Here is a 23,300-nt window from a genome sequence, read left to right as displayed (position 1 = left end):
CAGTTTACAGTTTTCTGATATACTACTGATGTTCTAATGATACAAAGCTGGTTGAAAATGGGCAGAGTGTTCCTTTAAATAAAGGTTAAATAAATACAAAATTAAATGAAAAAAACCAAAACCTCCAAATTGTGGTGTGGCCATAGGTGTCATTGACAATGGGGACATGTCCCCACCACTTTTCAACACAAAGTGACGCACTTGTATACTCAGATGTCAACTAGGGTCTGACAGAGAAGTCTGGAAACCTGCAACCCTATATATTAGCATCGTAGTAGCTAGTTCGCTCACTGTTGAAGTTGTGCTAATCAGTGGTTGGACATAAACACTGCAGACATAAACTACTTTGTTGCATTGAGGAGAAACCTAAGCGGCCAACACAGAATGTCAGCAAGTCCCCCGGTTTACAGCCAGATGGTGCCAGAGCGTTTTTTAAATGAATAAATTGCTATTGTCTTCATTATTCCTGTATCAGAATATGGTTTTGTTTTATATCAAGTTATTTTTAGATGATGCAGTATCTGCACAGCGAGCCATGAATGCAGGATAAATGAGTTGGGATTGGAATTCAATAAAATCACTGTTTCAAATGGAAAGGAAACTTGGGCATAACATAACCCTACTACAGAGTTCTGGCTTCACACATAGCGCTCGGCTCCTTTTTCACAGCGGCCATCAAAACAAAACACAAAACATTAACGCGGGCCCCCCAGCACTGGAACACCTCAAATGGATTGGAACTTGCAGACCCGCGTTAATGTTCTGCTTGCGCCTGTGTTACTCCCCGCCTTTTTTAGACACACAATGGCTGCTGTGAAAAGGGTCGATTGAGTTAAGTAGGCTATTTTGTTGCAGAAGAAGAAGAAAAGAAGAGGGAGAAACGTTCCATTTATCGGGGCATTTTATGAAACATCCGCTCCTCTATAGCTGTGGCTTCAAAAATCAGGGGCACTGCAGTCAGGGTGACCCGCTTTCAAGATGCAGTGTCTTCATAGAGGAGAACAAGGGCATAGGATGAGAGAGAGAGAGAGAGCGAGAGGAGAGAGAGAGAGACACACACACACACTCACACACACACATACACACACACACACAACCTCACAGTGTTTTCTCGCCAGAAGCTGGAGTCCAGTCTGAGAGAGGAACGCTATGTCTCGAATTGCCCGCTGCAGGTAGGTAAAGAATTTCAATTAGATTTGGGTGCTTTGCGGATCCTCGAGTGGGAACGTTTCCCTGAACTTGACCGACTGTTCGGTCAGCTTGATCAATTAAGCAGCTGTGCCCTTTAATTGGAATGTGGACGGCTGACGATCTTAGAAATAATGTCCCACATGATCGGCACAGTTTGTGGCTGCGATGGAGGAGCTGGAGTCAGCTGTCCAAACAGCAATAAGGGTTCAAATATAATAACGTTGTGTGATGCATTTATTGTCGTTTATTGTCGTCGTTGGGTGAAGTTACTGTGAGGCTGAAATTGATCAGCTTGAGGGAAACGCAGTGAACTGAGAGAAGCTCAACTACAGCAGAGGCGCTGTCCGTGGTGCTGAAACTAATAAGCTTCCCATTATAGAACTCACTTTGAATCCCTCACAGCCTATCGCAGTCATTGAGTTTCTTTAAAGATGATCACTGTTGACATCGTACTGTTATAGCTCTGTTTGCTGTATCGCAAACGCCAATGTTGCCCCTTTTTTGTGTGCATGTTTTTGATATATTTCTTTGTATCTATGTCAGTGTGTTTGCACACTCTTTTGCATGGTTTGTGATCAAATGGGGATATTCCTGCTCCCTTAGAGCAGTGGTTTTCAAACGGGGGTCCGGGGACCCCCAGGGGTCCGTGGCGCTTTGCAAGGGGGTCCGCGAAAAGTTTTCAGGAAAATACAAATAAAAACTATTTTTTGTGTGCAAAAGCTTCATAGGTCAACGAAAATATTGTATGCTTTAAATCTAAAATGGTTCATGGATTACATTCTAATCTAACAAACCTATCAATTTCAAAGTCAAGCACGTTACCGTGGAAAAAAATTAAGCTTAGCCCAGAATCACCAATCAGAATGAGGGGGTCCCCGCCGGTATATTTTCTATCTTCTAAGGGGTCCTTGGCTGAAAAACATTTGAGAACCTCTGCCTTAGAGCAGTGGTTCTCAAACCTTCTCACGTCAAGGACCCCTAAACGTACACAAATTAGACCACGGAGCCCCATTTAATACGATTTTCTCCCATCATCCCCCATCTGATGACATTTTAGTTTTTAAATGTTTTATTACAGAAAGCATAATGAAACCCATGACCAAACAGTCATACATTCGTTCAATGTGTCACTTATGGATTGGAATTATAGTGAAAATAAATGATTCCCCTTTTAGCTGGGGACCCCCTGGAACCCCCTCAAGGACCCCCTGGGGGTCCTCGGACCCCCGCTTTGAGAACCACTGCCTTAGAGGAGGACTGTGATGTGACTGAAAGCAACAGTTGGGATGAATTAAATGCCTGTTGCAAGTGTAAAGAACAGGAATTCACACATCTCTCTATGTCTCTCTCTATACAGGGTGCTGACGGAGACGTGGCTGAGTTAACTGCTGTCGTTACAAGAAAAGAGAGGATCGATCGATGGACGTCCATTATGGCCAAGTGGACATGATTTCCCTGCCGGCGGTCGCGACACAGCGTCGACTATGATTTCCCTGACGGCACTGAGCGTTTTCTACTTCCCCATCTTACTGTTTGAGGCGTTTGTTTGGTCCAGTGCCAAGCATGAGCGGTCTCTGCGCATGGTGGCGCGGATGGACGGCGACATCATAATCGGCGCCCTCTTCTCCGTCCACCACCAGCCCTCTGCGGAGAGGGTGGCCGAGAGGAAGTGCGGGGAGGTCCGCGAGCAGTACGGCATCCAGCGGGTGGAGGCCATGTTCCACACCCTGGATCGGATTAACTCGGACCCCGACCTGTTGCCCAACATCACGCTGGGCTGCGAGATCCGCGACTCCTGCTGGCACTCCTCGGTGGCCCTGGAGCAGAGCATCGAGTTCATCCGAGACTCCCTCATCTCCGTGCGCGACGAGAAGGACGGCTCCAAGTGGTGCGTCGCGGACGGCGCGCCGTCCGGCAGCCATCAGCCGCCCTCCACCAAGAAGCCCATCGCCGGGGTCATCGGGCCCGGCTCCAGCTCGGTGGCGATCCAAGTGCAAAACCTGCTGCAGCTGTTCAACATCCCGCAGATCGCCTACTCCGCCACCAGCATTGACCTCAGCGACAAAACGCTGTTCAAGTACTTCCTCAGGGTGGTGCCCACGGACACGCTGCAGGCCCGGGCCCTCCTGGACATTGTCAAACGGTACAACTGGACCTATGTGTCGGCAGTGCACACAGAGGGTAAGAGACACGTTTTTCTTCAAGGAGAAAAGGCCTTAGGGCAGTGATACTCAACTTGCGGCCCGCGATGGAATTGCATTTCTTTTACAGTGCACCTGAACGCAACATGCAAGATACCCGCTGAATAAGTGTCCAAATGTTCATGTCATTCTGGCCAATACTTCTGTTATAGCATTTCAGTCTGGAATATGGAATATCTTTCAATAATCTATGATTTAGCTGCTAAATTGTCAAATACCGCCGTCTGCTCGCTACCCAGGCACTTATGTATGTGCTTAACCTAACTAACTATCCGGTGAGGCACAACATTGTCAGACTAAACTCCGGCTGACACCCCAAAAACCTACAATCCGCTACAGAAAAATGTATATTGATTGTTTATTAACCTGCCCCTGGCCTTCTATCATTTCACGAAAGTGGCCCCCGGGCAAAGCAAGTTGAGTATCCCTGACTTAGGGATTTGTCTGGGGAATCAGAGCAAGGGAGACACAGAAGAAGGTTGCTTTAGGCCAGGAGTGGGCAACTGGTGTGGCCCCTGGGTCAATCAGTTTTTGCTCAGGTTAGTTTAGACCACCCAAATCTGATCTGTGTTTTTATCTTACTGTACATCTCAGAACGTGGCGCTAATGGCGTTAGCATTGTCCATCCACATACTGTTTAACGTTAGCATTTGAGCTAATGCTACTCTAACAAACTATATCCAGGATGCACATTGCACATGCAACAATACTAATTAATATGACATATTTGGGTGATGTACCCCATCAAATTGCTGTAGCGGGCTGTTTTAAAGCTGTATAGAGCAAAGTTTCTGGTGTCATCTGAATGGAAGAATGACTACATTTGAATATGAAAAATATAAATGTTTGGTATAATAAACTTGGATTACCAGTCCTTTTCATCAAATTAGTAGCTATATTTGGGAGTGATGGTGTTACAGTAGGCTACTGGTGGAAGTGCACGGTCACAATCTGGCCCTCTGGTAGAGAGGACATTTTGTGTGTGGCTCCTCTCTATCATCAGAGTTGCTCATCCCTGCTTCAGGCATTCCGTAATAGTCCACCTTAATCTGTCTTAGTCCATCATTGGGGCTTCAGTCGCTCATCATTGTTTTTATCAGTATCGTTGTGTTCTAATCTGCAGCAATATTGTCTGTATAGTCTTATTGCCCAGCTTGAGTGGATTTGACGCAAAGGTCTGATTTAAATCAGGACTCATGGCAGGAACTCTACCCATGGAGAAAGAGTTTTTCTAACAACAGGTAGCTGCAGACGGTTGTGCTCGGACCTCTGAGGCACAGGGCAATTTGAGGGGGCAGAAGAGAGAATGGTGTCCTCCATGTTAGAGCAAACTGAGGAACACACGCTGTCGTTTTGGAGAATCCTGAGACTGCTTTACCTTTCCAACACTCGATCTCTCAAATAATGTTACATTTCAGTAGTTTGCATTGCAACCCTGATTGCAAAATTACCAATATACAAACATCTCCATTGCTCTTCAATGGACTGTGATTACCCCCCCCCCCCCCCCTTTTTTTTTTTTATTTAATTTTTTAAATGTTTGTGCACTTGTAACTTCTGTTTTGAAAAGTGAAATTAAGCTTATAAAGTTTAGCCTATTATATGAGGTTCCTGTCTGGAATAGTGTGGTCAGTACGTCATATTGTCAGTTAATAAAAAAAAGCAAGAAATTATGTCCTACTTTGTTCCAGCGGCCTAAACGAAATACTATGAAAGAAGCATGTGTGGGAATTTTTTCCCTTTCCATGAACATAGTGGAGTTGATCCTGCAGATAGTATCATGAACATAGTGGAGTTGATCCTGCAGATAGTATCATGAACATAGTGGAGTTGATCCTGCAGATAGTACCATGAACATAGTGGAGTTGATCCTGCAGATAGTATCATGAACATAGTGGAGTTGATCCTGCAGATAGTATCATGAACATAGTGGAGTTGATCCTGCAGATAGTATCATGAACATAGTGGAGTTGATCGTGCAGATAGTACCATGAACATAGTGGAGTTGATCGTGCAGATAGTATCATGAACATAGTGGAGTTGATCCTGCAGATAGTATCATGAACATAGTGGAGTTGATCCTGCAGATAGTACTATCATGAACATAGTGGAGTTGATCCTGCAGATAGTATCATGAACATAGTGGAGTTGATCCTGCAGATAGTACCATGAACATAGTGGAGTTGATCCTGCAGATAGTATCATGAACATAGTGGAGTTGATCCTGCAGATAGTATCATGAACATAGTGGAGTTGATCGTGCAGATAGTATCATGAACATAGTGGAGTTGATCGTGCAGATAGTATCATGAACATAGTGGAGTTGATCCTGCAGATAGTATCATGAACATAGTGGAGTTGATCCTGCAGATAGTATCATGAACATAGTGGAGTTGATCCTGCAGATAGTATCATGAACATAGTGGAGTTGATCCTGCAGATAGTATCATGAACATAGTGGAGTTGATCCTGCAGATAGTATCATGAACATAGTGGAGTTGATCCTGCAGATAGTATCATGAACATAGTGGAGTTGATCCTGCAGATAGTATCATGAACATAGTGGAGTTGATCCTGCAGATAGTGTCATGAACATAGTGGAGTTGATCCTGCAGATAGTATCATGAACATAGTGGAGTTGATCCTGCAGATAGTATCATGAACATAGTGGAGTTGATCCTGCAGATAGTATCATGAACATAGTGGAGTTGATCCTGCAGATAGTATCATGAACATAGTGGAGTTGATCCTGCAGATAGTATCATGAACATAGTGGAGTTGATCCTGCAGATAGTATCATGAACATAGTGGAGTTGATCCTGCAGATAGTATCATGAACATAGTGGAGTTGATCCTGCAGATAGTATCATGAACATAGTGGAGTTGATCCTGCAGATAGTATCATGAACATAGTGGAGTTGATCCTGCAGATAGTATCATGAACATAGTGGAGTTGATCCTGCAGATAGTGTCATGAACATAGTGGAGTTGATCCTGCAGATAGTATCATGAACATAGTGGAGTTGATCCTGCAGATAGTATCATGAACATAGTGGAGTTGATCCTGCAGATAGTATCATGAACATAGTGGAGTTGATCCTGCAGATAGTATCATGAACATAGTGGAGTTGATCCTGCAGATAGTATCATGGACATAGTGGAGTTGATCCTGCAGATAGTATCATGAACATAGTGGAGTTGATCCTGCAGATAGTATCATGAACATAGTGGAGTTGATCCTGCAGATAGTATCATGAACATAGTGGAGTTGATCCTGCAGATAGTATCATGAACATAGTGGAGTTGATCCTGCAGATAGTATCATGAACATAGTGGAGTTGATCCTGCAGATAGTATCATGAACATAGTGGAGTTGATCCTGCAGATAGTATCATGAACATAGTGGAGTTGATCCTGCAGATAGTATCATGAACATAGTGGAGTTGATCCTGCAGATAGTGTCATGAACATAGTGGAGTTGATCCTGCAGATAGTATCATGAACATAGTGGAGTTGATCCTGCAGATAGTATCATGAACATAGTGGAGTTGATCCTGCAGATAGTATCATGAACATAGTGGAGTTGATCCTGCAGATAGTATCATGAACATAGTGGAGTTGATCCTGCAGATAGTATCATGAACATAGTGGAGTTGATCCTGCAGATAGTATCATGAACATAGTGGAGTTGATCCTGCAGATAGTATCATGAACATAGTGGAGTTGATCCTGCAGATAGTATCATGAACATAGTGGAGTTGATCCTGCAGATAGTATCATGAACATAGTGGAGTTGATCCTGCAGATAGTATCATGAACATAGTGGAGTTGATCCTGCAGATAGTACCAGCGGCGGCAGGCAGCAACCTGCTTTCCACCTCTATAAGAAGATGCTGCCCTGCTTTGTGTTGAATGATTCTTTTCAGTCCAGGCTGACGCTCTGCCGCTCCTCCATAAGGATGTGTGGTTTTTATACCCATTTCTGGAACATCACACGTTTGCATTACTTTTAAACATATATTGTCTCCCGGCCGCAGTGAGGGAATGTCCCGCCTTCCCCACTTTTAAACTCAAAATCAAGGAATGGCTCAAATCGACACAACAGTGCACCCATAACTAATAGCCCTTTTATTATTTTATTATCTTATCTGTTTGTGAGTATTGCTTTTGTTCCGTGTATGTATTGTTATCCCTTGTGTATGTATTTTTATCCCTTGTGCATTTTTACTATATTGCTTTTTTATTCCAGTTTTCTGTATTTATCTTGTAGTTTTTAGTTGTTTATGTCCCGAGGACTGCGGGTGAAAATGAGCTTCGGCTAACCCCGGCACTTTTACCGTTGTCACGTATGGATGATTCTGTACGTGTATAACTGTCTTTTAACGTGCATTGTCCTGTCCAAATAAACAATAAAGTAAAGTAAAGTAATATTAATAACCTCATATTATTAACAGAGGATTTGTTGAAAATTAGGATATTAGATAGATTCTAATAATTCAGATACCTCTTCTTGGCACTGAGCCAGAGTGACAGCAGAACCCCTTAATATGCATATCCAAATGATCCATAAAGCAGCAGCAGTTACCAATCTCTGATGTGTTTTTGCTGCGGGAGTCTGTGAGACGAGTTTGTGATGAGCTGATAAAATTCCAATCAAAACTTGTGGCAGGCCCTCGTTGTTACTGTGAGGAGGATCTGCATATCGTTTTAAGAAATAAAAGAATCAGGGGGTACGGTGGCGCAGTGGTAAGCGCTGTCGCCTCACAGTTAGAAGGTCCTGGGTTCGATTCCCACCTGGGACGCTGTGAGCGCTGAAGGAGTGTGTGCCCGTCCGCATGTCCTCGAGTGCCCACCGCCCGGGTGGGGTCGTCAAAAGGGCCTTTCTGTGTGGAGTTTGCATGTTCTCCCCGTGCCCCCTGGGGGTTTCCTTCATATAGGAACCCCTCACCAAAAACATGCAATATCCTGGTTGCTGATGTGGTGCCTCCTCTGGTTGTTAGGACTGTTCGGAGGGAGGGGAACTCGTTGGAATAGCGTGATCCTCCCACGTGCTATGTCCTACCGGTGAAGCTTCCCCTGTCAGGTGAAAAGAAGCGGCTGGCTAACTGCCCATGTCTCGGAGGAAGCATGGAGCCAGTTTCGGCTCTCCCCAGATCGTCAGAGGGTGGAGCAGCAACCAGGATAAATAAATTAAAATTAGCACTAATGGGGGGTAAAAATAAAATAAAAAATCAGTGCATAGCAGAAGTAGACTGATTACAGCCTGAACACTTTTGAATAATTTGCAACGTTTCCCAGAGACCCTGTAGCATGAAACTTCTTCCCAACTCGGAAGTTGGAACGTGGAAGTTTGGACCGGGACAGTGAAAGTGAATAATGTACTCCCGCACTCAGGTAGCCTTAATTAACACACTTAGCCCCATTTGCTTCAGTGGAGCAGCTCACTTGCAAAAAAAAAGAAGGCCTGGTGATGTATTGGTGTAACGTAGCCAGCAGGTAGCGCTGTGTGACCTGGGGATGTATTGGTGTAACGTAGCCAGCAGGTAGCCAGCAGGTAGTGCTGTGCGGCCTGGGCATGTATTGGTGTAACGATAGCCAGCAGGTAGCGAGCGCTGTGCGGCCTGGGGATGTATTGGTGTAACGGTAGCCAGCAGGTAGCGCTGTGCGACCTGGGGATGTATTGGTGTAACGATAGCCAGCAGGTAGCGCTGTGCGGCCTGGGGATGTATTGGTGTAACGATAGCCAGCAGGTAGCGAGCGCTGTGCGGCCTGGGGATGTATTGGTGTAACGGTAGCCAGCAGGTAGCGCTGTGCGACCTGGGGATGTATTGGTGTAATGGTAGCCAGCAGGTAGTCCTGTGCGACCTGGGGATGTATTGGTGTAACGATAGCCAGCAGGTAGCGCTGTGCGGCCTGGGGATGTATTGGTGTAACATAGCCAGCAGGTAGCCAGCAGGTAGTCCTGTGCGGCCTGGGGATGTATTGGTGTAACGGTAGCCAGCAGGTAGTCCTGTGCGGCCTGGGGATGTATTGGTGTAACGGTAGCCAGCAGGTAGTCCTGTGCGGCCTGGGGATGTATTGGTGTAACGTAGCCAGCAGGTAGCGCTGTGCGGCCTGGGGATGTAGTGGTGTAACGGTAGCCAGCAGGTAGTCCTGTGCGGCCTGGGGATGTATTGGTGTAACATAGCCAGCAGGTATCGCTGTGCGGCCTGGGCATGTATTGGTGTAACGTAACCAGCAGGTATCGCTGTGCGGCCTGGGGATGTATTGGTGTAACGGTAGCCAGCAGGTAGCGCTGTGCAGCCTGGGGATGTATTGGTGTAACGGTAGCCAGCAGGTAGCGCTGTGCGGCCTGGGGATGTATTGGTGTAACGTAGCCAGCAGGTAGCGCTGTGCGGCCTGGGGATGTATTGGTGTAACGTAGCCAGCAGGTAGCGCTGTGCGGCCTGGGGATGTATTGGTGTAACGGTAGCCAGCAGGTAGCGCTGTGCGGCCTGGGGATGTATTGGTGTAACGTAGCCAGCAGGTAGCGCTGTGCGGCCTGGGGATGTATTGGTGTAACGTAGCCAGCAGGTAGCGCTGTGCGGCCTGGGGATGTATTGGTGTAACGTAGCCAGCAGGTAGCGCTGTGCGGCCTGGGGATGTATTGGTGTAACGTAGCCAGCAGGTAGCGCTGTGCGGCCTGGGGATGTATTGGTGTAACGTAGCCAGCAGGTAGCGCTGGTTACTATTAGAGGAAATACGGTATATATATATATTTCAATCATGAGAGACCAGAGGGTAAAGTTTAACAAGCGAGCTTTATTCACGAATGGCATGGCGATAACATCTATGGCATGAAATGGCACGGCAACTAATTCTATGGCATGGCAGCATGGCAACTAGTTCTTTGGCGTAATGACTCTGTGGTAAGATGCCTCTCTTCTTGAGGCATCTGCTCAGACTAGGATAGAGAATCCCCCCCCGTAGGTAATTCTTCAGGAGTCAAGACGTTGGTGGTGGACTGGGGAGGTGGGTGGGGCGAAACACAGCTTCAGAGGATGGGATACGATCATCCCAGGTACAGCGACCATGGAGGAGAAGGATCAGGGAAAGAGGACGATGACACGCTGAGCATGGCTATATGTACTGCCACGTCATAGCCTCGGCACTGACGACATTACCGACGTCATATTGGCAAGTTGAGGGGCTGATTGGCTGTTGAGGATGGTGTGATGAGACACACGTCACAGCGGACGTCACACTAGGATTACACTTGTTTTAGGCTAGGAGCTGATGGCTATTGTGATATGATATGAGGTCTGGTCTTCATCTTGAAACTAGGTCGAGACCAACATATATATATATATATATATATATATGCTGCGTGCTGCCGTACCACTGGTTAACCCTTTGCATGTCAGAGGTGGCACCCGTGCCTTAGGCTGCTGAGCCCTGCTCTAGTGGGTGTTCGCCTCCTTGCTAGAGTGTCCGTCCGCCTCCCATGCCGGAGGTCCCGAGTTCGATCCCCAGCTGCAGGGGGACTGACTACCCAACAACGGGTTACATGGGTTACATTGGTTTGTGCAAAGGTTTGAATGTATGAATGTCAAGCAGGGAATTGCTGCCTGAGGGAAGGAGCATGCGAGTTCAGCAAATAACGTTGAAATAATAACAACCCATGTTAGGAAATCACATTTTGAATACTGACAACGAATATGGTAACTTATGACCAGTGTTGGGCAAGTTACTTTCTAAATGTAATATACTACATATTACGAGTTACTTTCATTTGAAAGTAATACGTTATTTTACAATATTACTGTCTGTGTAACTCGTTACTTAAGTTATGACACTAGTTTTGCATTACTTTCACCAAAATAACTGCAGTAGCAGAATGACATCGCCGCCCCGGAACCATCCCGAAAAATAATTTCAACCGTCTTGAAGTCAGTGTAAACCGTCCAAAATTCAAAATGTTATCTTTTTCCTTTGTTATTCTCATCTATAGTGGTTATTTGCATAAAAACACACAATTTGATTAGGAAATGATTATATCTTTATTTAAATATGCGCTTTGATCAAAGAAAATGTAACTCAATTTGTAACTTGTGTTACTTGACAAAGTAGCTGGTATAATATTACTGAAATCCTGTTGTAATAAGTTATATTACTGAGTTATTGCTAAAAGTAATAGATTACATGTAATATATTATTTTTGTAATGAGTTACCCCAACACTGCTTATGACTCAAAACCCCATTGAGCCGTTTCTTTCTCCTACAGCCTGACTGATAGCCTCTGGGTGCCCAGATTGTTCCTCCTATGAATTTTATTCACATACCTTTATTTAAACCAGGCAAGTCATTAAGAACAGATTCTTATTTATAGGGGTGTCACGATATTTTGTCGCACAATATATCGCGATATCGAAACGTCACAATATGCGTATCGTCAGAAAAAAATGATATCGTAAAAAAATTTTTTATTTTGCTCCTGAATAATAATAGAACAAATTTAGCAGAATCAACACGCATGAGTGAGGGGGTAGACTACTACTGGCATGGCAAAACAGCTCAAGGGGTACATAAGATTACATAAGTTTAGGGACCATTGAGCATGAGTTATTTAAGAAATAGATTGTATACTTTATTTTTCTTTCACCATGCAACAAAAATTTAGTTTGTGACAGTGTGACACATTCTATGGCAAGAGAAGCATTATCTTCCATGTTGTTTTCTAGTTATTATAATAACAATTTCCAAAAACAGCATTTGTTTTGTATTTTGTGTATTTCAAATGAAAGACTATTTTTCCAGTATTTTCCCAGGGCTCCCTTGAAAAGAGGTTTCGATTTCAACGGGACTCACATGGTTAAATAAATGATAAATAAATACATAAAAATTATTTACTTTTGTTAAAAAAAAATATTGTTAACACATTCACTGCCAGCCTTTTTTTTTTTTTACTGTAGGTAGGTTCTGCCAGAGGTTTTTTTTGAGGATTCTGGCTCATTTTACAAGAGCCGAGGATTATTTTCTGCTTGGAGTTTGTGAACACAAAGTTCACAAAAGTACTAATAGAATGTGTGCTTTCTCTGTCTAAAAGAGTTAGTTTGTAGAGTTAGTAGTTATGTAGATATTAGCCGTTGAGTACAGCATGGTTTCAGCTGTCTGAGAGTGAAAGCTGAGATAATCGCAGTTTTGTGAAATTCAATCAAACAGGCAGAACAGTCACTTTAACCATTTATTTTTGGCATCAGTGAGAGATCAGACATCTAAACAATATAGTTCTGAACGCCCTCTCCTTCAAACTCCTCCCTCCGTGGGCGTGTCTGGTGGCTTTCAGCCTGCGTTTGTCACAAGCAAGTGTTCTGCTGCTGCTGCTGCTGCTGCTGCGAGTTTGAGCAGCCTCCCTCCCTGGCAGCGAGTGTGGATAGGGCTCACTTGTTTCTTGGGTTTGAGAGCTTTGATGAAGCTTTGTGCGATTCTAGGCTTTATGCTGCGTGTTTCAAACTGTGTTTTTCAACCAGGCTATTTTTGGAACCCCCCACCGTTGTGCGCCCGTGCAGCAGCGTGAAAGCGTTTTCGCCTACAGTATGAGAATGAGGCTCGTTCGTTTCTGGGTTTTCGGAATGCGTGCGATTCTGGCCTTTCTGCGGGTGTTTCAAAGTGTGTTTCACCCATAATCTATTATGCAAATTTGCAATCCCCCACGCCAGCACCGCTCTCCGCTCTCGGCAGCAGCAGCCGCTCTCGGGCGAGTCTGGTGACTGATGACTGTAAAATCGCCAAGCCATTTCCTTGAGAATGGCTTGCTCCCGCGGCTGTTTTTGGTTGGCTTTCTCTCTGTCGGGAGAGCACTGTCGCCACTTAGTTGGTCGGTAAAATAGATTATACACATTCAATACTTCCAATATTTTTATAGGAGACGTGGGGGGCATTGATCCACGTAGCACCGTCAAAAAAAAAAAAAAAAAAAAATTTGACGAGTCAACTCGTCATTGGCAGTGAACGGTTGGATTGTGTTTGACGAGTCAACTCGTCATTGGCAGTGAACGTGTTAAAATATCGTATCATATCGTTATCGTGAACCCAATATCGTGTATCGTATCGTATCGTGAAATTAGTGTATCGTGACACCCCTACTTATTTACAATGGCGACCTGGCAAAAGGCAGGGCCCTCTTGAGGGATAGGGGTAGTAGGGACTAAAGAAAAAAAACATAATAATAAATAAAATGTAGTAGTAGTTTAAAATGACAAGGCACATATCAGGACATATACAACACATCCTATACTTACGTCCCACACGTTAGTTGGTATCGTGAACTCTGGATTCCTCCCGTTTCTCCTCAGGCAACTATGGGGAGAGTGGGATGGAAGCCTTCAAGGAGCTGGCCTCTCAAGAAGGCATCTGCATCGCCCATTCTGACAAGATCTACAGCAACGCCGGCGAGAAGCACTTCGACAGGCTGCTGAGGAAGCTCCGCGAGCGTCTGCCCAAAGCCCGGGTTGTTGTCTGCTTCTGTGAAGGCATGACGGTGCGAGGGCTCCTCATGGCCATGCGGCGGCTCGGCGTGTCCGGCGAGTTCCTCCTCATTGGCAGGTTTGTTACAGAATGTTTTCCCTCCAGATGATTCCTTTAGTCAGCAATTACAGAATGTTTTCCCTCCAGATTATTCCCTTAGTCAGCAATTAGAGAATGTTTTCCCTCCAGATTATTCCCTTTGTCAGCAATTACAGAATGTTTTAATAATAATAATAATAATACATTTTATTTCGAGGCGCCTTTCAAAACACCCAAGGTCGCCTTACAGTGCATATAAAAACAGTTTCACGTAATAAGAACATATACATATTAAAAACAGGAGTGACATTAGAAGCAGAAGTGACATTAATTACAGGGAGTAGGCCAGTTTGAACAGGTGGATTTTGAGGTGGGATTTGAATGTTGTGATCGTGTCGGACTGTCGGATGTGTGGGGGTAGGGAATTCCAGAGCTTGGGGGCAGTGCAGCTGAAGGCCCTTGCACCCATGGTAGTGAGGCGGTGTGAAGGGACAGTGAGGAGACCAGCAGTGGAGGAGCGCAGGGAACGGGAGGGGGTGTAGTCGTGCAGGAGGTCAGAGAGGTAGATGGGTGCTTGGTGGTTGAGAGCTTTATAAGTGAGCAGGAGGATTGTGTAGTTAATTCTGTATGGAACAGGGAGCCAGTGGAGTTGGATGAGAATGGGGGTGATGTGATCAGAGGATTTAGTGCGGGTAATGATCCGGGCGGCAGAGTTCTGTATGAGCTGGAGTCGGTTGATGAGTTTGGTGGGTAGGCCGGAGAGAACAGAGTTACAGTAGTCAATCCTGGATGTTACAAATGCATGGACCAAAACTTCTGTGCTGGATTGGGAGATAGTGGAGATGTAGAGCTGTGTATCGTCGGCGTAACAGTGGAATTGAACACCATGGTGACGGAGGATTGTGCCCAGGGGGAAGGAGGTAAGTGATGAATAACAGTGGGCCCAACACTGACCCCTGGGGGACACCCAGTGAGACAGCAGAACACCCAGACCTGTGATTCCCAAGTTGTACAAACTGATGTCTGTCTGTGAGGTATGAAGAAAACCATAAGAGTGCAGTGCCGGTGATCCCAATGTCAGCTAGTCGTTGCAGGAGTAGTGGGTGGGAGATGGTGTCGAAGGCGGCGGTGAGATCAAGAAGGATGAGAATGGTGAGTAATCCAGAGTCAGCTGCACGGAGGAGGTCATTCGTGATTTTAACAAGGGCTGTTTCGGTGCTATGTTTAGCGCGGAAACCGGACTGAAAGGGTTCATGGAGGTGGTTTGAGTTTTACCTCCATATTATTCCCTTTGTCAGCAATTAGAGAATGTTTTCCCTCCAGATTATTCCCTTTGTCAGCAATTAGAGAATGTTTTCCCTCCAGATTATTCCCTTTGTCAGCAATTAGAGAATGTTTTCCCTCCAGATTATTCCCTTTGTCAGCAATTAGAGAATGTTTTCCCTCCAGATTATTCCCTTTGTCAGCAATTAGAGAATGTTTCCCCTCCAGATTATTCCCTTTGTCAGCAATTAGAGAATGTTTTCCCTCCAGATTATTCCCTTTGTCAGCAATTAGAGAATGTTTCCCCTCCAGATTATTCCCTTTGTCAGCAATTAGAGAATGTTTTACCTCCAGATTATTCCCTTTGTCAGCAATTAGAGAATGTTTTACCTCCAGATTATTCACTTTGTCAGCAATTAGAGAATGTTTTACCTCCAGATTATTCCCTTTGTCAGCAATTAGAGAATGTTTCCCCTCCAGATTATTCCCTTTGTCAGCAATTAGAGAATGTTTCCCCTCCAGATTATTCCCTTTGTCAGCAATTAGAGAATGTTTCCCCTCCAGATTATTCCCTTTGTCAGCAATTAGAGAATGTTTCCCCTCCAGATTATTCCCTTTGTCAGCAATTAGAGAATGTTTTACCTCCAGATTATTCCCTTTGTCAGCAATTAGAGAATGTTTTACCTCCAGATTATTCACTTTGTCAGCAATTAGAGAATGTTTTCCCTCCAGATTATTCCCTTTGTCAGCAATTAGAGAATGTTTTACCTCCAGATTATTCCCTTTGTCAGCAATTAGAGAATGTTTTACCTCCAGATTATTCACTTTGTCAGCAATTAGAGAATGTTTTACCTCCAGATTATTCCCTTTGTCAGCAATTAGAGAATGTTTTCCCTCCAGATTATTCCCTTTGTCAGCAATTAGAGAATGTTTTCCCTCCGGATTATTTCCTTTGTCAGCAATTAGAGAATGTTTTACCTCCAGATTATTCCCTTTGTCAGCAATTAGAGAATGTTTTCCCTCCAGATTATTCCCTTTGTCAGCAATTAGAGAATGTTTTCCCTCCGGATTATTCCCTTTGTCAGCAATTAGAGAATGTTTTCCCTCCAGATTATTCACTTTGTCAGCAATTAGAGAATGTTTCCCCTCCAGATTATTCCCTTTGTCAGCAATTAGAGAATGTTTCCCCTCCAGATTATTCCCTTTGTCAGCAATTAGAGAATGTTTCCCCTCCAGATTATTCCCTTTGTCAGCAATTAGAGAATGTTTCCCCTCCAGATTATTCCCTTTGTCAGCAATTAGAGAATGTTTCCCCTCCAGATTATTCCCTTTGTCAGCAATTAGAGAATGTTTTACCTCCAGATTATTCCCTTTGTCAGCAATTAGAGAATGTTTTACCTCCAGATTATTCACTTTGTCAGCAATTAGAGAATGTTTTCCCTCCAGATTATTCCCTTTGTCAGCAATTAGAGAATGTTTTACCTCCAGATTATTCCCTTTGTCAGCAATTAGAGAATGTTTTACCTCCAGATTATTCACTTTGTCAGCAATTAGAGAATGTTTTACCTCCAGATTATTCCCTTTGTCAGCAATTAGAGAATGTTTCCCCTCCAGATTATTCCCTTTGTCAGCAATTAGAGAATGTTTTCCCTCCAGATTATTCCCTTTGTCAGCAATTAGAGAATGTTTTCCCTCCGGATTATTTCCTTTGTCAGCAATTAGAGAATGTTTTACCTCCAGATTATTCCCTTTGTCAGCAATTAGAGAATGTTTTACCTCCAGATTATTCCCTTTGTCAGCAATTAGAGAATGTTTTACCTCCAGATTATTCCCTTTGTCAGCAATTAGAGAATGTTTTACCTCCAGATTATTCCCTTTGTCAGCAATTAGAGAATGTTTTACCTCCAGATTATTCCCTTTGTCAGCAATTAGAGAATGTTTTACCTCCAGATTATTCCCTTTGTCAGCAATTAGAGAATGTTTTACCTCCAGATTATTCCCTTTGTCAGCAATTAGAGAATGTTTTACCTCCAGATTATTCACTTTGTCAGCAATTAGAGAATGTTTTACCTCCAGATTATTCCCTTTGTCAGCAATTAGAGAATGTTTCCCCTCCAGATTATTCCCTTTGTCAGCAATTAGAGAATGTTTTCCCTCCAGATTATTCCCTTTGTCAGCAATTAGAGAATGTTTTACCTCCAGATTATTCCCTTTGTCAGCAATTAGAGAATGTTTTCCCTCCGGATTATTTCCTTTGTCAGCAATTAGAGAATGTTTTACCTCCAGATTATTCCCTTTGTCAGCAATTAGAGAATGTTTTCCCTCCGGATTATTCACTTCGCACAAAACTCTGCAAGAAGTATCTTTTTAAAGGCCAACACATCTTCTTCTTATATAAAATGGAGTAAGTGGGTTCTTTCTTCTTCTTCTGTGGTGTTTTATGGCAGTTGGCATCCTTTCTGTTGCATTACCGCCTCCTTCTGGATTCATCCAGCCACTGTTTCCCTACATTCTCGATCCTTCTCGAACTCCGTCCACCCGCACAAGTGGGTTCTTTTGTCCCCCCTGTCAAAAGTAATGATGTCCCCGATGATGTCACAATGTCTATGACATCATCAGTGATGTCACTCGAGCACTCGAGGATGTCATCAGTGATGGTCACTCGAGCAATTGTGATGTCACTGATCCGTCAATGTGCATGTTACTGACACAGTTACATTGTATCCATCCAGGCATACGTACATGTTACTGACACAGTTACATTGTATCCATCCAGGCATACGTACATGTTACTGACACAGTTACATTGTATCCATCCAGGCATACGTACATGTTACTGACACAGTTACATTGTATCCATCCAGTCATACGTACATGTTACTGACACAGTTACATTGTATCCATCCAGTCATACGTACATGTTACTGACACAGTTACATTGTATCCATCCAGTCATACGTACATGTTACTGACACAGTTACATTGTATCCATCCAGGCATACGTACATGTTACTGACACAGTTACATTGTATCCATCCAGTCATACGTACATGTTACTGACACAGTTACATTGTATCCATCCAGTCATACGTACATGTTACTGACACAGTTACATTGTATCCATCCAGGCATACGTACATGTTACTGACACAGTTACATTGTATCCATCCAGGCATACGTACATGTTACTGACACAGTTACATTGTATCCATCCAGGCATACGTACATGTTACTGACACAGTGGAAATACTGATGTTACCTTTCCTATGATAATGTTCAACCAGACTCAGCATGGTATAGTCTACTGTACGTACTGGGAGTAGAGTTCCTCTGGAAGCAGAAGAGACAGTCAGGCTCCTTCATGAATAATGCATTGGCACTGCGAGCCTCTCTCCCTGTCAGATCACAGGCAGGACGGGCCAATGTGGGACAGCACCTCCAGCATAAGCTGGGTGACGAGGAACAGAGAACATCAAGATTCAAGATTCAAGATTTTTATTGTCACTCCATGGTACAAGTACCACGTGTGAAATTCTTGTGCAGTGGACTCCGTTTACGACATAGTACAAATAGGCAACAGCAATAAGTAATAGGCAATAAGAAATAGGCATCAATAAGCAATAAGACAGCAATAAGGCAATAAGAAATAGGCATCTTATAAGCAATAAGACAAGTCGGTGGCTTATACGACAGTGGCATATTCATTGCACATAGGTGCACATGTCATGTGCATACGTTAGACGTGTTCAGACATTCCAAATTCGACGTTTTATACATACATGTGCAAATAGCATGTACCTTATTAAACATACACTTAAATTTACAATTAAACGTTAGGCACCTTATTAAACATACACTTAAATTTACAATTAAACGTTAGGCATCCGTAATAGTAGCAGCTGCAGTACGGTACTGCGGTACGACTACTGCACTATTTGTGCATATTTAGGAGTCTCGTGGCCTGCGGGAAGAAACTGTTCCTCAAGCGATTTGTGCGTGTTTTTGGAACCCTGTATCTCCTCCCTGAGGGTAGCCGGGAGAACAGACTGTTGTGGGGATGGTTTGTGTCTTTGATGATCTTCAGGGACCTCCTGAGGCACCGCTGGTTATACAGTTCGTGCAGTTCTGGCAACTCGTCTCCTGTTACGTGCTGGGCCGCGCGCCTCACCCTCCGTAGCGCCCTGCGGTCCATGGTGGTACAGTTCCCGTACCAGGCGGTGAAGCAGCCAGTCAGCAGGCTTTCAATGGTGCCTCTGTAGCGTGTGTGCCTGTGTGTGCCTGTGTCAAAAGCTCTTAGCAGCACTTATACCATAGCACTCCCTCTTTGGAGCTTCTCAGCTCACCTCCATTCCTATCAGGAAGAGTGCGATATACTCTTGTTCTGGTTAATCTACTGAGAGCAGGCTGCTCAGCCCATTTTCATCTTGTTCTGGTTAATCTACTGAGAGCAGGCTGCTCAGCCCATTTTCATCTTGTTCTGGTTAATCTACTGAGAGCAGGCTGCTCAGCCCATTTTCATCTTGTTCTGGTTAATCTACTGAGAGCAGGCTGCTCAGCCCATTTTCATCTTGTTCTGGTTAATCTACTGAGAGCAGGCTGCTCAGCCCATTTTCACGCGTGACGATTCTATTCACTAAGTTCTGATGAGAACTGGAGCTAAGCTCCTACTGGTCGGAATCCACTCCGGAAGCCCACACGACGAAATGCATGATGTAAAAATGCAGAGAACTTGAAAAGCCTGCAGTCCCTGTGACTACAAGCCTCTGGTCCCTCCAGTCCCTCCAGTCCCTGTGACTCCTTCCAGTTGAACTGCAGCACTGACACTAAATTCTCCACAGAAGAGAAGGAGGACGTGAGTTTTCGGTGCGTCTCTGTGTTCTTTCTGGGTCAAGGAGACGTCTGAAAAAGGGGGGGGGGGGGGGGAAGTTTTTTTAGAGCAATGCAGTAACTGAACACATGCCGGCCTGTGCATCGGGCCAATCAAAAGGCCTGTGCATCGGGCCAATCAAAAGGCCCGAGGTGCTGCTGGTCATCAGCCATCCATCTTCTCTGCTGTGCGGAGGATGAAGGAGATGGCTGTCCTCGCACCACAGATCCCCATCATCTCATCCTCTCCAACAATGGGGAACGTGTCTGCTCAACTGTCAAGCAAAGTAGTCGCCGTTTTGGGATGTGATGGAACGATGGATTTGAAGCAGGATTTATTGAGATTTATAGAGATTTCTCTCAAACTGTTCCGCTTTGTGTCTGTCTTCCCACAAAATGAAACCATTTCATAAGAGGATATTCACAGATTTACATAAATCTAAATAATGCTACTTGTGTTTGCCAACGTCAGAAATGTAGATTCAGCTCTTTTGATGATATAGTCCCTCCCCTCCCACACTGAAATTAGTACATAAATATATGATAATCACAGTTGCCTTCAGACATATGTCAATGACGCTTTACTGTACTGTACATAGAGAGCGGTTTGCGCTCTGATTTGGCGCGCGCACGTCAGAGCTGTAGGTTCTTGGCACACAGTGTGTTGGAATAGAGGGACTGTGATGCTGCGCAGCAGATGGTCAGGGTACTGTTGATGCTGTCATGCTGGACAGTCAGTTCTTTACAGTGCCAGCTCGACCATAACATGCACTGTTGGCTAGCTGATAGGTTCAGTACAATTCATATTCAGTATCTTTATATTTTTCCATTTTCATGCCAAGACAAGTTTTGGGGTTTTGACCCCCAGAATTGTGCTCTTAGGAGGAAGTAAAGGTCCTCTGAAACAGCGTTTAAATCAGGGGTGTCAAACTCATTTTAGCCACATGGGGTCCAATGTGGTCTCAAGTGGGCCAGACTAGACAAAGAAAAGCGATGCATAAATAACCTATAAATAACAACATCTCTATAAATAACAATTTTCCTTTAGTGTCTTTTAGTAAACATCAGGCCTACGGGTACATTCTAAGAACACGTTTTCACATAATATAAGGTTCTCTCAGCTACCATAGGCCTCTCATATCAAACCTACTGTCTGTAACTGAATTGACGGCAATTCTTCTCTATATTCAAGGGTATTGAAAATAGATGACCATTTATTTAGTAGGCTAATGAATACAGCAAACATGGATCTCCTACTTCATATTGTAACTTGCTCCTGAAACCTGCTACCTCTTCGCCTTCACAAGTGCATCAAATATTAGGTGTCAAATCCCGAGCGTAAAAAAATTGGAATGGAATTCTCAATGCAATTTTCACACTTTGCAAAGTCATCCTGGGGGCCGGATTGGACCCTTTGGCGGGCCGGTTCTGGCCCCGGGGCCGTATGTTTGACACCCCTGGTTTAGATCATCTTGCTAGATTCAAAGTGTGAACACAAAACTGAACAATGAAGGACAAATTAGGCAGATTTGACCATGTACAGTCAGAGTTACAAACCATTTCTGGTGTAGCCAGTAGGTGGCGCTATGACTACGAGCGTGTCCAATTGCCACCAAATTTCACACTGCACTCTCTCGGGTTCCCGGCAGCACACTTGCCAAGTGTGAAGGCGATCGGATGAACGGTTCGAGAGATATGCGATAAATACACACACACACACACACACACACACACACACACACACACACACACAGACACACACATACTGTACAGACACACATAGCCTATAGACACACATACAGACAGAGATTCCTTGAATTAGTAGAAACATACAGTATATATATATCCAATATATCTGCAATAATGATATATTGTCTCTGGTCACTGCTGGCATGGGATGCCTTTGCTATTACGGTAGTTTATTTGATATTGTCAAGTCAAGTTTATTTGTATAGCCCTAATTCACAAGCATGTCTCAGAGGACTTCACAGAGAATATGTCTAGCTAAGTCTAGCTGACACAACAATAGCAATTGATTATTCTAGCCATTAACCTGAACCAACCAGCACACAGGAGTCTAGCTAATCTACAACCTAGTCTGCCCTATCAGAATCAGAATCACTTGTATTGCCACAGTATGCAAGTTACATATTTGTCTAAAAGTGTCTGTATGCAGCGTAGCGGTCACATCAATATACAGAGATAAGAAGTAGGAAGATAACTAAAGACAATCACAAAGTTGCAAGTGCAATCAAACCGAGTAAATATATACAATATGTACATGAGTGGTGAAGTGTTCTGTGGATGATAAATATGAATTTATGTTGGATTTACATGAGATTTACAGACTTACAGAGTTAAATAGACGTTAAATAGGCAGTGGATTTACATGAATTTACAGTCGGAGTTAAATAAGAGTTTACATTGAATGTACATGAAATTTACAGGCTAAGTTAAATAGGCATTAAATGTGCAGGGAATTTACATGAATTTACAGTCCCAGTTAGACAGGCATTCAATTAGATATGAGTTACAGTTTTATGGGGGGAGGGGGGGGGGGAGTTCAGTTGAGTTTAGGAGGAGGTAGTGAGTTTGTGTGTGTGTGGGCGGGGGGAGGGGTTGTTGGTGAGGCCCTTGGCGGAAGGGGTTTCCGGGCCTTGTTGGTGAGGCTGATGGCAGTTGGGAAGAAGCTGGTCTTGTGGCGGGTGGTTCTGGTCTTGGCAGACCTCAGTCTCTTGCCGTGGGGGCGTGTCTTAAAGAGTTTGTGGCCAGGGTGGGAGGGGTCGGCCATGATCTTGCGAGACCGCTTCAGTGTCCTGGCTGCATGCAGGTCCTGGAGGTGGTCCATCATACTCTATTCTAGTCTGATCTTAGCCTGAACACTATAACACTCCAGTTTAGAGGATTCCAAAGTGGGAGGTGCCCTCCCCCTCACAGGGGGGCTCAAACAGTTTGAGGGAAGGCTCAGTGAATGAAATATTTTTGCTTTCAGTTATAGTTAAATTAACACGTTCACTGCCATTGACGAGTTATCTCGGCTTACAGAATCCAACGGTTCACTGCCAAAGACGAGTTATCTTAAAAAAAAATTTTTTTTTTTTGACGGTGGGACGTGGATCAACGCTCCCCACGTCTCCTATAAAAATATTGGAGTCAGCGAACGTGTACAACCCATTCCACGGACCCACTAAGTGGCGACAGTGCTCTCCACACTAGGAAAAGCAGAGCCAAAA

General features: G+C 44.2%; 1 protein-coding gene across 1 annotated transcript in view; it reads left to right on the top strand.

Moving 5' to 3' along the window:
• Positions 1 to 2,675: 2,675 nt before the first annotated feature.
• Positions 2,676 to 23,300, top strand: part of grm1b (glutamate receptor, metabotropic 1b) — a gene marked incomplete at both ends in the record, with an annotated part of 47,711 nt that continues 27,086 nt past the window's right edge. The window contains 2 exons of the mRNA XM_083633820.1: positions 2,676 to 3,372; positions 13,728 to 13,977. Coding sequence (XP_083489946.1) covers positions 2,676 to 3,372; positions 13,728 to 13,977 — 947 coding nt within the window. The remainder of the gene's footprint in view (positions 3,373 to 13,727; positions 13,978 to 23,300) is intronic.

The sequence above is a fragment of the Poromitra crassiceps genome, assembly GCF_964638095.1.
Source record: "Poromitra crassiceps genome assembly, chromosome: 3".
Lineage (NCBI taxonomy): Eukaryota > Metazoa > Chordata > Actinopteri > Beryciformes > Melamphaidae > Poromitra > Poromitra crassiceps.
The sequence above is the reverse complement of the archived record's forward strand: the minus strand, read 5'-3'. Positions and strand labels throughout refer to the sequence as shown.